Raw genomic sequence first — 15663 nt, forward strand, 5'->3', positions numbered from 1 at the left:
GAAAAGTGATACATATTTTTTTCTTTTCCAATCATCTTTTTGTTCATTGTTGCATATTACACAGTCTCTATATCAAATATTTGATCAAGGCCTAACAAATTTATTGTGACATAAATTTTTATAAGCATTGGCCTACCTTCATCAGTTACATGAAGTTAAAGTAGGTTCTTATATCTAAACATTCATATCACAATAAATGTGTTAGACTTTAATATGCCATGGAACTCATTTGCTGTTTTTGCTACAGCAGATTAACACCACTAAAGTAAAGGTGCTCGTGTAGGGCGCGCAGCCCTGCACAAGCGCCCTGGATCCTGTGAAGCACAGCTCCGTGGATCCGCCTTTCTCCCTCCCCCCAACATGCCTCCTGCCTGCCCCCTGGCACGCCTCCCGCCCGCCCCCCCTCCCCGGAGCACCTCCCCCATGGCCCCGTCCACACTCCCGTCTTCCGTTCCGCAGTCCGGCAGTCCAGGAGACTGCCGAGCCGCGGAGCCTGGGCCACTGCCCGGCGCTACCCCAGCACTGGCTGGCGCTAGGCTAGCACCGACGGAAGCCTGGCGGTGAGCCCTGCAAACGTGCCTTACGTTTGCAACAGGATTGTGCTCTGACACAGCTATGCCAGTGCTGGAAAGTGGGTTAGGATTGCGCCCTTAGTTCCTTCTGGTTTCAATGTCTAGTTCGTGCATCATTCATGCAGATGATGAAATATGTGCAATGTTAAATGTAACAGATTTCTGGTTCCTGTTATTCGCCTCTGTCTGTAAAGTGACATGCTATAAGCATAAAGACATATGAATACATAGTCATGAAACACACTTAGTACATATTCTAGCATTAAAGTATTTGCTGGAGATTAATTTCCCTCCTGTTAAATCAGTGCCCTGCTATTAATATGTGATTTAATTAAAAATGCCCAAGAGGAGGACCAGAACATAACCACACGACCCGAGCATATTAAAAGTTCCATAGATATTTTGAATGGCATTGTTACAGTTACGCAACCTACAGTTTACTCAACCTACAGTGTTTCCAAAACGTATTATGGCCCAATCCTATCCTGCACTGGAACAGGCAGGCCAACAGGTAGGAGGTGGATCCTGTGCAGTTCAGAGTAAGGGGATTTATTTCCCCATACCCCATGCTGTGTGGCAGCCATCTCAATTGAGCTACTTGGATCTGTGCCAGCTAAATCACTGGTGCAGATCCGAGTAAGCAGTGTAAGATCGGGCTGCTCGAAAGAGTGGTTAAGATCCAGCCCAAGTGTCAGAGGCCAGTCACACCTCCTCCCAGGCTTGGTCTGTGAACCAACCTGCCCACTACCTATCCTCCCCCTGCCCAGAAACACCCCTGTTCCGCCCTCCCCCTGCCCTCCCCAATGCTCTGCAATGGCCTCCCCAGGCCAGCGCTTACTCACTGACTGCCGGCCTGGATCCGGCAGGAGCAGGCCACTGCATGTCTTCCTGCTGGTGTGGCCTGCTTCCGAATCACCACAAACATGCCTTACAGCATGTTCACAACACCGGTGCAATAGACTTCACCCAATGAAAAAGCACTCCAACACTCTTAGGCCCAAATCCTCACCCACTTTCCAGCACTGGTATAGCTGTGCCAATGGGACGTGGGCTGCATCCTGCAGTTGAGGGGCACTCATGGAGACCTCCTCAAAGTAAGGGAATGTTTGTTTCCTTACCTCAGAGCTGCACTGCCCTTATGTTGGTGTTGGAAAGTGAGTTAGGATTGTGCCCTTAGTAAAGTTTCTCCATCTGAAGTTATTTCCTTTCCTGCAAGAGCCCATAAATTTTTGTCAGTCCCCCATAAGGCAAACCTTTTCCTTGCCAGCTGTTTCCTATTGCTCTAGTTTGAAATGTACAATTGTGATATCTATAGATATGGTCAGGCAGGCAACAGTTCCATGTGCTTGAATGTAACATGTAGTCTGGCCTTACTAGTTACCGTGAACCCATTTTTTTTTTTTAAATTAAGGAAGATATCTATTTGTGTGACTAAACTATGCAAAAGCCAGTAGGTAACCCACGGATCTCAGTTTTAGCCACTACTATAATCAATATGCATTTTAGGAGCATCAGAGATGACCTAAGTTGCTCTTGCTGCAAGAACCCTGAGGTACTGGCTCACATACAAGATTGTGCAAATGGATAATTATTTCCAGAGTTCACAAAGCATTATTGAATGTTCACAGCATGATTTGTGAACCCATTCCAAAGGCAGAGCCCTTGAGAAATGGCAGACACAACATCTTTTTAATTTTCAGTGGTTTCTTGAAGATTACAATCACACCATAACCTATCATATTTTGGTATTGGCCACTTTCACTCTAGATCAGTGGTTCTCAAACTTTTAGCACTGGGACTCACTTTTTAGAATGAGAATCTGTCAAGACCCACCGGAAATTATGTCTTGACCAGACGTGACATCATCAAGAAGGACAACTGCGCTTTTTGTTGTTGTTGTCGTTGTTTTTGCAACGAAGTTTATTAATTTAATGATAATGATGAATAAACCTTTATTAGGCATAGATTTATTTATTTATTTATTACAGATACAGGTAAGGAAAATAGGTTAGACTTAGGGCTGGGACTATACAGGATACACATGAGGGTATTGGCCATCGATTACAACATACATTAGTCCAAAAAAAATTAATAATGTCTAAAAACAAAATTATTCATCAATACAAAAATTATCATATTTGTTAATCTACTGATTAGTAATTTAACTAAACAATCAATATTTTTTATCTAAAATTATCTATCCAATCATAAAAAGGCTTCAAATTTTACTTATACACTATTCTTGCCACTAAACTAATATTTAAAATAAAATATTTCTTATCTGATTCTTAATTTCTGATGTTGCATTTAAGAGGAACGTTTCCAGTTTGAATGGTAATACACACTTCAATATCTCTTGAAACAGTTTATATATCATTTTCCAATATTTCTTTGCTTTTTCGCATATCCACCACATATAATAAAAAGTTCCCTCAATTCTTTACTTATCCAACATTTGTTTGATGACCCAGAGTACATTTTTACTATTTTCTCTGGAATAAAATACCATCTATAAAACATTTTATATAATTTCTCTTTTTAAAAATAACCCTTTTAGTTATCTTAATACCACTTTAATTATCGCAATATTTGTGTTCCAAGTTTGTTTTCATTTACATCTGCTTTGATTTGATATAATTAATGGGATACTCTTCACTTCTATAGAGAATTCGATCCATTAATATCTACAAAAAAAAAAATTCTACTTTTTGTTCAGCCATTTTCACTTTCTGTCTTAGTACTTCCTTTGTTTTCTGTCTTGTTGGTATTTTCCTTCTTGCTCCTTCCACTTCTTCTTAACTCTCTTAAATTTCTTAATCCCTCTCTTTTCTTCTTTCTTTTTCTTCATTCTGTTCTTTTTGGATTTAATCCAAAAATTCTTCCTCTTCTTGAAACGACGTGCTCTCTGAAAGTTCCCTCTTTTTTTCTTCCTTAAAATTCTTAATTCTGATAATAACAGTTGCTTTTTCCATCTCCTGTCTCATTTCAAAAATCTCCACTTCTTTAGTTTCATCCGACATTTGATCCATTTTTTCTTGTATGTTATTTGTAATCTGTTCCTGCATGCTTGTCAGGGAGGAGTTCATTTGCTTCATTTGTTAATTTTCTGACCTGTTGCTTCATTTCACTTCTGAAATCCCACAACAAATCCATTAATAAGGACTGGCTTTTACTAACATCCTTTAAATTTTGGAATGCCATTCTTATCAATATCAAATCAAGCCAATATACCTCTGGCTGTAAAAAAAACAGATAAAATGGTCCAACAATTTAAAATCAACCAACTCTCATTATCTTGTTTCACCTTCTTGTAAGGCTAATTTCCAATTTTTATATCCAAAAGGGGTAAGTCTATATTCCACTTCCAGTCAATGTCAAATCAGTCAAACAATTAAAGAGTTATCCAAGTCTTATTATCTTGCATCCCATCTTGTCCAAGGTAATCCTTAATATCCAAAAGGGGTGGATCAGTAATCCAGGTCAATAACACTGTCAAATTAAGTTAGTATGCCTTTAAATGACCAGGCCTGAATCGAGCCTTCTTGCTAGGAAAGAGAAAGTTATTTCAGCCATTAAAAGTTAGTTATTTCTTTTCCATGCATACCATTTCAGCAGGGTGATCTTTAATCTTCTTATCTCTCTCCTTTTCTTCCAGTCACCCTTATTACAAAAAGAAAAAAAATACTCCAGCAAAGGTTTCTTTAAATCCAGGTTCACTCTTTTCCCCTCTGGTGGCTACCAGCCAACGTAAATAATCTTAAAGTTATCTTTCCCTCCTTCCAATCTCTTGATTGCAGTTCTTTTTATAGCCTTTTAATGAACTGGTTACTCACAGTTTAAAGCTTTTTTCGCTGTCATGTTGTTGTATCTAGGCCGTGGGGGGGGTACCCAGCTATCCAAATCTGTCTTCTCCAGATCTTCTCCGAAGATGGTGTCCAGTATACGATGTCATCCAGCATAGAGCAATTTCTGGGGGTTTCCTCTGCGACTGCCATCCCTAGAGATCCCCCCGGTTCAAGCTCTCAGCCTTCATGTCTTCTTCTTAGACAATGAAGAGTCCCTCATTGCTGAGGTCCTCTAGAAACACATCTATTTAGCAGTTCCTCCCAAAGTCCTCCGAGGTTCCCTGCTACTGCACTGAGTGTTGGCTCCACCCCCCAAGAAGGACAACTGTTAACAAACCTAGGCTGTAATCCTACCCACACTTACCCAGGAGTATGTCCCATTTACTGTCATTGTTAAAAGCATATCCATAGTAGCCTGTTAAAAGTACAAATTTGTAAGTACAGATTTCCCCAAATGCAGTCACATACCATGGTAGCATTAAGTCTAATAAAAATAAAGTGTTGAAATGAATGGGGGCCCACCTGAAATTAAATCTCGACCCACCTAGTGGGTCCTGACCCACAGTTTGAGAAACACTGCTCTAGAGGATGTCTCCACTACAGAAAATGAGAATCTGATCTAGATGTTCCAGAAAGACAGATAATGTTGCTGGTCACATTTCTCCCTTTTGGAATTTGTGGGATCTGAAGTTCATGAACTACACAAGTTGAATAATAAAACTTTATCTTTTACTTTAGAAATAAAGTAACTCTCCAACATCCATTCCTGAAGTTGCATGCATCTAAACCATATCTACCATAGTGAAAAATTGGATCATTTAATATGGAACTGAAGATGCAGTTTGTCATTGTCATTCTTATCATGGAAAACAGCAAACAGCTCAATAAACATAATAAATTAGCTGAAGTTATACATCAAAAATCGATCCACCATGAATAATTAACTGCAGAAAAGACCCCTTGCTGCAAATAGCATCCAAAAATAGTGTTAGAAAGTGTATCATGGGATATTCAAAGATAAATTCACATTTGCACACAAATATGAGGCTGATCAATATGGAGCAAGAAAAACTGATTGAAGCCTTTGCTATCACAGCTGCTGGTAATATCTTAAAATTTGATAAGTGAATCATTGTAAGCCTTTAATTTAAAAAAATTATGCACAGATTATCTACAGTCAGATTAGCTATTTAGTTAGTACCTGAGTATTTAAAACCTAAAAGACATCTTCAGAAAATTTATATACAAAATGTAGCAGTTTATGTAATAAAAGCAGATTTATGCAATAAAATTTTTTTACTGTATATAAATTTCTTTGCAAATAAGTTATAGCTAGTCATACTCATGTGTTGCTTCCTACACAGAACTGCTTTAGAAGTTAAGAAAACCAACTTGCATTCAGTGGCCACAATTCAATTCAGTGTTCAGTGTGCTTGAGTCCTTTAAAATCAGTGGACTTCTGTGCAATTTACTTTGTGTTGGATTGTGGGAGAAATGTCATATTTGCAGTGTTGCCTGCATATTACTACATCAGGAAACAAAGAAAGGTAGATCACAACAATCACAAAGACATTATTAATATTGTAACCCTTCTACAATGATCAGAAGTCTCCCATGCATCTGTAGCAATACAGTTTTTGCAAAATGAAAAAGTAAGGGCATAACAAAGCTAGTAATGGATCATAAAGTGGATTCAGGCTTCATGTAAACAAGATTGGAAAAGAGATATTATCCCCATTCTCCTAATATACTCTTCCATCATTTCTATAGTCAGGACAAACCCAGGAAGACAAGTGGTCTTCGTATTTTAGCACATATGCATTTTACAACTTTGTAAAATGTAATTAAAGACCCAAAACTCTACTGCATACTAACCCGCGGTGATGTGGAGCTCATTCCTTGTGGAGCTGAAATGATCATTTAAAGAGATGACATGACAGCAGAGCAAGAGACGACCTGGATCAAAATCTTGTCGCCTGTTACCCACAGCAGAGCATATGTTTTAGAGACAGCCTCATCACAGACATTTTCATTAGTGCTGGGATGACCCTCAGCAGGATCAGAGAGTCTGTTCAGATTAGTTGCCCCAAAGTGGGATGCTTAGTCATGTGGATTTAAACTATTCTTAGCATAGACATCAGAATAATATTTCCCATTCAGCCAGCCCTGCTAAAACTATCACAACGATTGACATCTGCACATACCAGCCTGCGAATTTCCCGCTCACACTCTCTCTTTATCCTGCTGAGTTCTTCTTGGTGTAGGTGATACACACTCCGGATCTCTGCTGCTTTAATTTTGTCTGCTTGAATGACGACTGATAGAGCTTCCTCCACTTGCTTTTTAGCTCCCTTAAGCTCCAAAATTTCCTGCTGCATTTTGACTTTCTCCATTTCAAATCCTTTCTTGGCCTCCTCCTTTGCTTCAGAGAAAAGCACCGTCTTAACCTTATCAGGTGTCCCATCCCGTACAGCATTAAGTAAGGCTTGTAGTCTCTGAATTTCATTATCTTTAATTTTTATGACTCTAAGAAGCTCAGCTTCATGCTGCCTTAAAAGTCCTTCTCTAACAACCTGGAGCTCCTTCATCTTCTCTTCATGAAGTTTAGCCTTGAGTTCCGTTACTGTCACTATGTTCTTATGCAGTTCGTGTTCTTTGATCTGCTTCACTTCCTGATTTTTCTCCCTTTCCAACTTGCTGACCTGAAAGAAGAAGAAGAAAGAATCACACAGTATATTTTAGATGCATTTTGCCATAAAGAACTTAAGACTGGACAATGCAAGGTGTTATCATGACACCAGCAGACATTTATTAATTATTATTTTAAAAACTGCTTTAAAACAAGCTTTTCTGCACTTGGGTATGCTGCCAAAGAACTTTGCTCAACTAACTGAGGATCCAGAAAAACTAGCAGCAGTTAATAAATACCAAAAAAATGAGTAATTAGAAAAGTTGACTCAAAAAAGTACAACAACAACAACTACTAGGTATTTATATACCGCCTTTCTGGACATTGGATTACTCCTCTGACTTTATTCAAGGTGCTTTACATAGGCAGGCGTTTCTAAATCCCTCAAGGGGATTTTTACAATCATAGAGGTTCTCTCTTTCAAGAACCAACAACATTTCAGAATGGATCTTCCTGGTATGGTCTCACTTCTGGCCTCCAGTTCTCCTACGGAGGCTGGCAAGCAGCTCCATCTCTCAAATGGAGGGCAGCCAAGATGCTTCTTGCTCACACCAAGAGCAGGTGGAATCAGTCAGCTCAGCTTGTCAGCTGCTTCAAGGTCTTGCCATTCTCAGCCATTCAGGGAGCTGCCGGTGTCCTCGAACTGGCAACCTTCTGATGTTATCTTCGGGCTAACGGAGACTGTACCCTCTAGACCAGACCTCCTGCCCAAAGGACTTAAATACAGAAGATACTGTTCTGTTAAATCCAAGCTACAATACAAGGATGGGTATCTGACTCATAAAGACTCAACTTGAGTTGCAAAAACATGTGTTTTCCATGACATGTGGGAACATGAGTCATGCATGTCATTGACTTATGCACTGACTCGCAACTCATGGCAGTAACTTGGAAAAGAATCATGACCCGTAAAGACTCGAGTAATAAAGACTCCTGTTTTTGTGCCTGCATCTGTTTTGTGTCTTTTTTGTGCCTGTGCCTGCTTGCTTACTTTTTTTTTTTTGCGCTGTTTCCACATCTAGCGAAAGACCTTTCTGTGATGGCAGAAAAGCCTGCACTTTCCCCACCCCCACCATTGAGGGAATCAGTGCTCACCAGAGGAGGTAGGATGATGGGGGAGGCAGGAGGGGGAGGTGAGAGGGTGGACCGGAGGCAGGGGGGCAAAAATGGGCAGAGAGAGAGGCATAACAGGGATGGGGAGGCCATGGGAGGAGGAGTATCCATTGCGGATGACCCACAATGGATCCTATCCCTTCCGGCAGCAGTCTCCTCACCCCGTTTCTCTCCTTGGACTTGCGCTGGCAAATTTGCCAGTGTAGGTCTGAAGAGACCCATTGCAGGTTGGGAGGCTTACACAGGGGTAAGGGGATTTTACAATCCCCTTTCCCCACTGAAGCCTCCTGACCCACCCACCCCCTCTATGGATAGTGTTTCATTTACCAGTTTGGCATTATTGCATTGGTGAGGGGGGGGATGCATAAGATTGGGCTCCTAATGTCTTAGTGATTTCAGTGGTGTTTGGTGAGCCTATGTACACTTTCCTAGGAGTAAGACTCATTGAACAGAATTGGACTTATTTCCGAGTAGTATTTGCACTGTAACTTTTTAAAGGTACACTCCAATATATATATTTGATATTTTTCTGCACATATGAATAAGCTATTGCATACACAGGCAGCACATCAATTTAATAGGACTGAAACAATCCTGAGTTTGTGTAATGGTTGATCTGGTATTGATTAAGAAATATTAGAAGGATTTTGGTATTAGTGTCCAGAAGGAGAAGTTTGAGTTGTTAGGATTACACACACACACACACACTTAACAACATACAAATGGCATTCTTTTAATAACACCCTCTTAGGAATGCAGCTGCTGCACAAGCAATTTCATGCTGAAATACTGCTGAACTTGTATTTTTTAATGTGTAATTTACACAAGAGTTACAGAGTAGCACTAAATCTCTAATTAAAAATGAATTGGAAAGAGATGCACTCCATTCAGAACTTGGCTATAATTGCTTGTCTGCTGTTGATATTAGCAACCTACTAGGTGTATCTAATCTTGATATAGTGCTTATTTTTTATTAGTGACTGCTGAACTGCATTGCAAATTGCTTATTTGCCAGGGATGGTAATATCCAATATTACAAAAAAAAAAAAAAAATCAATAGTGAAGTCTGGAGTGGTTTGCATGTATAGGTTCTTACTAGCATACCTGGACAGTATAAAACGTAAAATGAGAGATGAACGTAGACTGGGATATGTCTGAAATGGCAGATCTTTTAAATGTTTCTAACGCTGCAAATGTCAGCATACAACAACTCGTGTTGTGCTGGATAGATCAGATCTTGCCAGTTTATTTTAGCAAAGTCAGTGATGCCAATTTATATGGTCTTGATCCAAAGAGCTACATTAGCCATGCCCAAGGGGTTGGGAATACACTATAGAATTTTTGACACTTTTCTTTAGACAGCAGAGACACATGCTAGTGTCACAAGCTGCTTTTAAACGTAGTTGCTAAATGAAGGGGGGGCTGCTGTTTAAGAAACACAAACCCCAATCCTCCTTCAGCCAACACAATAAACAGTGCAGTACAATTGCTTTTCCACCTGAGAAAATATGGGTATGCTTACCCCGGGAGAAAAAAACCACAGGTACTCATATTTTCCTCCCAGGTGGAAAAGCAGTCGCAGAAGCAATTTTTCAGTCATGTGCAGGAACTTCATCCAACCACCAGCAAATGGGATTGCACCCCAGAGACCCTCTATGTGCAGAGGAGAACAGGCTTGAATGGCTGGAGGGACAAGGCAAAAAGGAAGCGCCCATAAGAGTCTGGCATGGGTACTTCCACCTACTTCATACTAGCAGTCAATCAAACCTGCTGTTCAGAAACCTTCTGTTTGCAGAGGGTTTCCAGGGAGAAACCTACAAGCTAGTTAGGTAAACTACAGATGAAGATAGGAGAAAGCAGAGCCCAGGGGGAGGGGAGGAGAGATGCTGTGGGAGAGAGGCATGCCTGGCCATGGAGGCTCTGCACACGTATGCCCACAGCAATGCCTTGCCTCTCCAGAAAAACCGTTGTGGGGGAAGGGGGGGATGTGAAGCCACAGGGCAAATTGACAGCAGGGAAGCAACTTGCCAAGATTCTCCTGTCAATTAAGTCAAACACTTCATGCATCTGATGAAGTGAAATATATTTCACTAAAGCCTGTGCTTCACAAATTTCTTTAAGGCAGCACTCTTGTTTTTGCAGGGACAAACAAACATAGTTCCCCTCTGGAAGCAGTGAACATTACAAAGGGCAATCTTGTTGGATACTGACTGAGAAGCCATGACTTCCAAGGGCATACCCAGTCAGGCCAACTCCTGAACACACAGTACTGATGGTAGTGCCATCGGGAGGTGACCAGAGGAACCATGGAAGGCCCAATGAATGGTTTTCCCTCAGTAACCTGGTGCCAACACTGGTGATAGATTTAAATCCTCTTTCACCTCTGAAGCCTCGCTGGAGGATAGGATTGGGCTCTTCGATTCTTAAGGGCGCAATCCTAACCCCTTATGTCATTGCTTTCCAGCACTGACATAAGGGCAATGCAGCTCTGAGGTAAGGGAACAAGCATCCCCTTACTTTGAGGAGGCCTCCGCGAATGACACCCAACTGCAGGATGCAGCACATGTCCCATTGGCACCGCTATGCCAGTGCTGGAAAACACTGACATAAGGGGTTAGGACTGCACCCCAATTCCTCCAGAATGCATGGGACAGTGCATAACTCACACTACCTATTTATTTTGTAGATTCATATCATGTTAATTCTTCTCACAGAACAGCAGTAGGCTTTATAAATCATATGTTGGCTAACCCTATATTTAGAATAGAAACAACAGCAGAAGACACAGTTTAGAAAGTAAAACGCATTTCTGAATCTGTCATTTTCCTCTCCTTTAGTCAAAGTACTGCAGGTGAAAACAGTCTCATCAGTTATCCTGGCAGGGCTTGTGATGCTCCAGAGAAATCACTAGTAGTGCTAAAACACACGTTCTGATGATTCATTGATAATATATACAGGCTTGTCTGACATTTACGGGTTATTTAGAAGCTATATTGGATGGAATATATTCTTTGGTACTTTAGTGTGCAAATAATGCTCAATATCAAATAGTCACTCAGGGATGAAAATGGTTGTATGCATAAATTATATGGCTACAGTTTTTCCTAGGTTGTGTCAACTCTCTCTGAAAGCTCAGGTCATCCATCCCTTTATCTATCTATCCCTCTATCAATCTATCTGTGATATATTTCTATCCTACCGTTCAATGTGAAGACTTCTAACAGTGAAAATACAAACTCAAATAATATTATAATTAACAGAACATCAACAAAATGAGTGTTCCCAACAATTTGCTGAAAGGTCATTTTTGCTCATTGATACACCATTTGCTGAATTCACTGGGTGCAGCAATGGCAATAGTCTCAATATTAACAATGTATTTTTACTGTATTGTAATATGTATTTAAAGGTAATTCATGAAATGAAGTGGTAAGAATTTAAAAATTAAAAAGAGAAGGTCAACACTCTTCTAAAGAGAATGCATGGAGAACAATGTCTGCAAAGAGAAAATGATTACTATCATCAACCTGTAAACTATCAGTACATCTGAAACATATAAATTATGTTATAATTTGGCTTTTATTTTCCTAAATATGTATGTTCTAGGATCAATTCCTAGCATCTCTACTTAAAGAATCTCTATGAGCCAACCTTACCATGAAGTGGTTGTTTCAGGCAGCAAATACAGAGGGAGAACAGTTTTCCAACCTTCAATTCCATATGAGATTAAAAAAAACAAACCCCAGAGTTTTCATACAAAGCAAAGCTTTGACAAAAATCTAATTTGTCTTCCAGTCTGGTAGAGTACTCTGAAAGCAAATATAAGCTCCAGGCTGTCATCCACACAGTAAGCAACAATAATTTAATTTAGGAATTAGAAGTTAGATTGTACTCTATAGAAGTTGCCAAGTCAGCCTGTTTAATGTGTACCATGTATAGATTTATGCTATCGTCCCCTTCCCCCCCCCCATCTTGGCAATTTTGCTTCTTGGTGTATGGTACATGCTGACACTACAGCTGCTTTTGCCTCCATAGGGGACCAATTAGAGAAACCACTAAATAATTCATCAAAATGTGTGCTCCTATAAAGGATAGATCTAAAACAACCTTCAGGCTTCATTCCACAGGAGTAATATTAAGAGGAGGGTCCTGTTTAATGTTTACTACATCCTTTTAGGATCAACTGCTCAATTTACTGAAGCAGTACTATGTTCTCTTGCAAAGAATAATCTAATAAAGGGATACACATTGTATCTTTAACAAGTGTGATTACTTATTAAATCACAGAACTGCAGTGTGATGAAACACACCAAATGGCGTGGTTTCTGCCCAGAAAGATTCCTATGGAAGGGCTGCACAAGTACATTCCAGTTCACCCATCATATTGTTTTGGGTGTGGAATACAATGCCTTTCGTTTTGATTAATGGGGGTAAAAAAGATGCACACCTTACTCTTTTCTTGCTGGAGCTCTATTTGAATGTCGGTGAGCTTTGCTCTGAGCTCTTCATTGGCAGCTTGCAAGGCAGCTAAGGCATCAGGTCTTTCTCCTTTAGCTCGAAAGTTAGCACCCTTCTTTGACATCGTGAGATAGCGTGACAAGAGAGGTAAAATCCTGAGCAGAGAGACCTGCTGTTCCTGTCTATTCTTTGATTCGAGTCAACTCCATTTTCTCATTCACCTGTAAAGACAACCATATTTATATGTGTTTAAGGGCCCATAATGAGTATACAGGAATACAGCAAGAATCATTGAAGAAAGTAGAAGAGATTTACCTAAGAAGGCATTTCAAGAAATCTTGTGTCTTTTGCTCATTGCTTATCTATAGGAAACAGAGCCTTAAAAAACAGGGATAATATGATTGTGACAGTGAAGAGGAGGCAGAACATTTGCAAGGACTTCCTGGGAATTTGAATTACCTTGTTTTTCTCATTGCAGAGTGATTTTTGAAATCCCTGCACAATGATTCAGAAGGGACTGTGTTGCTATGCATGTCTAATGCATTATGGGCTTCTGATACTACTATAGTTTTGATCATCTATATAAATCTTTTCCAACCTTCACATGTGACTGTTGCTGGAATGGATGGCATTTTTTATGCTTACCCCAGACTGGCGAAGGAGAGAAGGTATATTCAGTAGGTTTCATTAAAATTAAAAATTGGTCACTGTGTTTAATAAAGTAGCACAAGTTAAACCCAATTGCAATCTGGTGCCTTTGCTAGGGGGTGTGAGCGTAAATAGAATGCTAGATGCAGGGAGGTGGCATCGAGATGCAAGTATCTTGTGGTCTTGTGTGTGCTCCCTGAGGCATCGGGTGGACCCTGTGAGATAGAGGAAGCTGGATTAGATGGACTCTGATCCAGCAGGGCTCTTCTAATGTTTTTATGAGTGTGGTCTGCAACAGAATGTCCATGTAGATCATATTATGTTCATTATACTTAATATGATCTACATGGATATTGCTAATACAATTACATCCTAAGGAAATTAGGGTTCCTGTGTCCCATTTAATTTAATGACACTCACAGCCCAATCCTAATGAAGCTGCCCAAGCCGCAGTACAGAGATTTCAAAAGTCACCACTGTATCCCACGGGGCCAGGGAGGTAGCTGGAAGTTTCCTCAAGGTAAGGGAAGATTTGTTTCCTTACCCCATGTCAAGCCCTGGCAGCCACTATAGGCCTACTCAGGTCTGAACCAGCTCAATTGCTGACGCAGATCTGAGTTGACCCATGCAGGGCTTTAAGGCGCAGGAGGGGGAGTAGGATGCGGCAGCAGTCTCTGCTGCCATTACCATCCTCCTCCTCCCAGGCCATTACCATCCTCCTCCTGCCCTCCCCCTGCTCTGGAATTCCCCCCCACCACCACCACCACTTGGAAGGGAATTTACAATCAATGGCTCCCAGAGCTTTGAAGACCAGCACGGAGGCGCAGTGCACGCCTCCACTGGCCTTCCTGTTGGCACCTCTGCCATTCTGACTGCTGCTAAATGCCTTATGGCACTTTGGTGATGGTCATCTCCCAGGCAGTATGTGGGAGACCAGTGCTCGCCTGGGTTTAGATCAGGCTCTTAAGTTAGTCACAGCTAACCTGTGTCAATGATTTAAATAAGGCTTAATCAAGAGAAACTTTCTTAGCATACACCATTTAATTTTATACACAGGCAAAAAACTATGATGATGCAGTAGTGCTCCTGTACAGCTTCTGTTCATGCCAGGTGTAGGCTTGTGCAGGAAAACTCCACTGTACACTGTGGATTGTGCTCTGTGTGTTTTAAAATTATGTGTGCTGCAATTGTATGCATTGTGATCTTATTTGGACTATAATGTATGATAAAAAAATGTGAAATTCTAACTTAAAGAGTTTCCAATTCAAAGAACATAACACTTTTAAGGCAAGTGCAGCAAGCATACTACGAAGAACCTAAAGGTTAAAGAAAAACATGTTGTCAGCTTGTATGTATGTCACTTCAAGATGGCCCAGATTCCCTTTGTATTCAAGGGCTCTACTGCCTGTTCATTAAAACTCTGAGGTATGTTTAGAGATTAGGCACTGTATCTATCTGAAAGTCTTATCCCCCCCTTTTTTTAAAGAGCTTAGAATTCACTGTTAATTAAATTCCAGAATATACACATTGTAAACAATTTGGAAGAAAATGATTTGCATTCTGGTACTGCTCTTCCAGATTTCTAAACAGCTCTGTAGAAGTCCTGTTTATGAGACACTTTGGAGAGCTTGCTTATAATTTTAAAAAGAGAGTCTCCCTATTGTCCAATATCTTTTTCAGTCTGATGCACCTGATTCTCCTTGTCACAGCCACATATGAAGTTTTCAAGAAACTGCATTTACTGAATTCTGCATAGAAAATACCTTATTCGACTTTAATGGGGCTTTTATCACTTTGTACTGATAAAACCTCATGATTATGCATTGATTAAAATATATTGCTACTGTTAATCACAAGAAGACAATAAAACATTAAGACTATTGTGTTTCATGCTTTGCTCATTAACAATGCAGTCACAGATCACTTAGGCTAGTGTATTTGCACTGTATTTAGGAATCATCCATTCCATTAAGGCTCTGATAATCAACTCATTTTACTAGAAAACAGCAGGAGGTAGTCAAGGCCCCAAGCATTGACCCCAAAAAGGACTGCTGGAAACTTCTTTTGTCACATTCACTACTTTTTCCACCATTCCTGTTGTGTCTCTGGATTGGCACCTGGAAGATATTGGTACTACTAAGGACTCCAGTTGCTAACCCCTTCATTAAACAAAATGCAACTTCAATAACATGAATGCAAGTATGGAAGTACAGTATATGCAATTTGTTGATTGCATTTCTTAGTGAAAGTCTAGAAAGAGCAAGCATGTTTTTTCTTCTAATTCATACCTTTCTCAAGCAATCATGTATACTAACTGGTTACTATGACAATTAAGATG

The 15663-nt window shown here is 40.2% G+C and overlaps 1 protein-coding gene across 19 annotated transcripts in view; it reads right to left on the reverse strand.

Moving 5' to 3' along the window:
- Nucleotides 1-12801, reverse strand: part of JAKMIP3 (Janus kinase and microtubule interacting protein 3) — a 60833-nt gene extending 48032 nt beyond the window's left edge. For all 19 annotated transcript variants that reach the window (XM_066619529.1, XM_066619533.1, XM_066619530.1 and 16 more), the window contains exons 1-2: nt 12667-12801; nt 6622-7119 (exon numbers count right to left, since the gene is read on the reverse strand). In XM_066619529.1, coding sequence (XP_066475626.1) covers nt 6622-7119; nt 12667-12801 — 633 coding nt within the window. The remainder of the gene's footprint in view (nt 1-6621; nt 7120-12666) is intronic.
- Between the last annotated feature and the right edge of the window lie 2862 nt (nt 12802-15663).

This window comes from Tiliqua scincoides, chromosome 3, assembly GCF_035046505.1.
Source record: "Tiliqua scincoides isolate rTilSci1 chromosome 3, rTilSci1.hap2, whole genome shotgun sequence".
NCBI lineage: Eukaryota > Metazoa > Chordata > Lepidosauria > Squamata > Scincidae > Tiliqua > Tiliqua scincoides.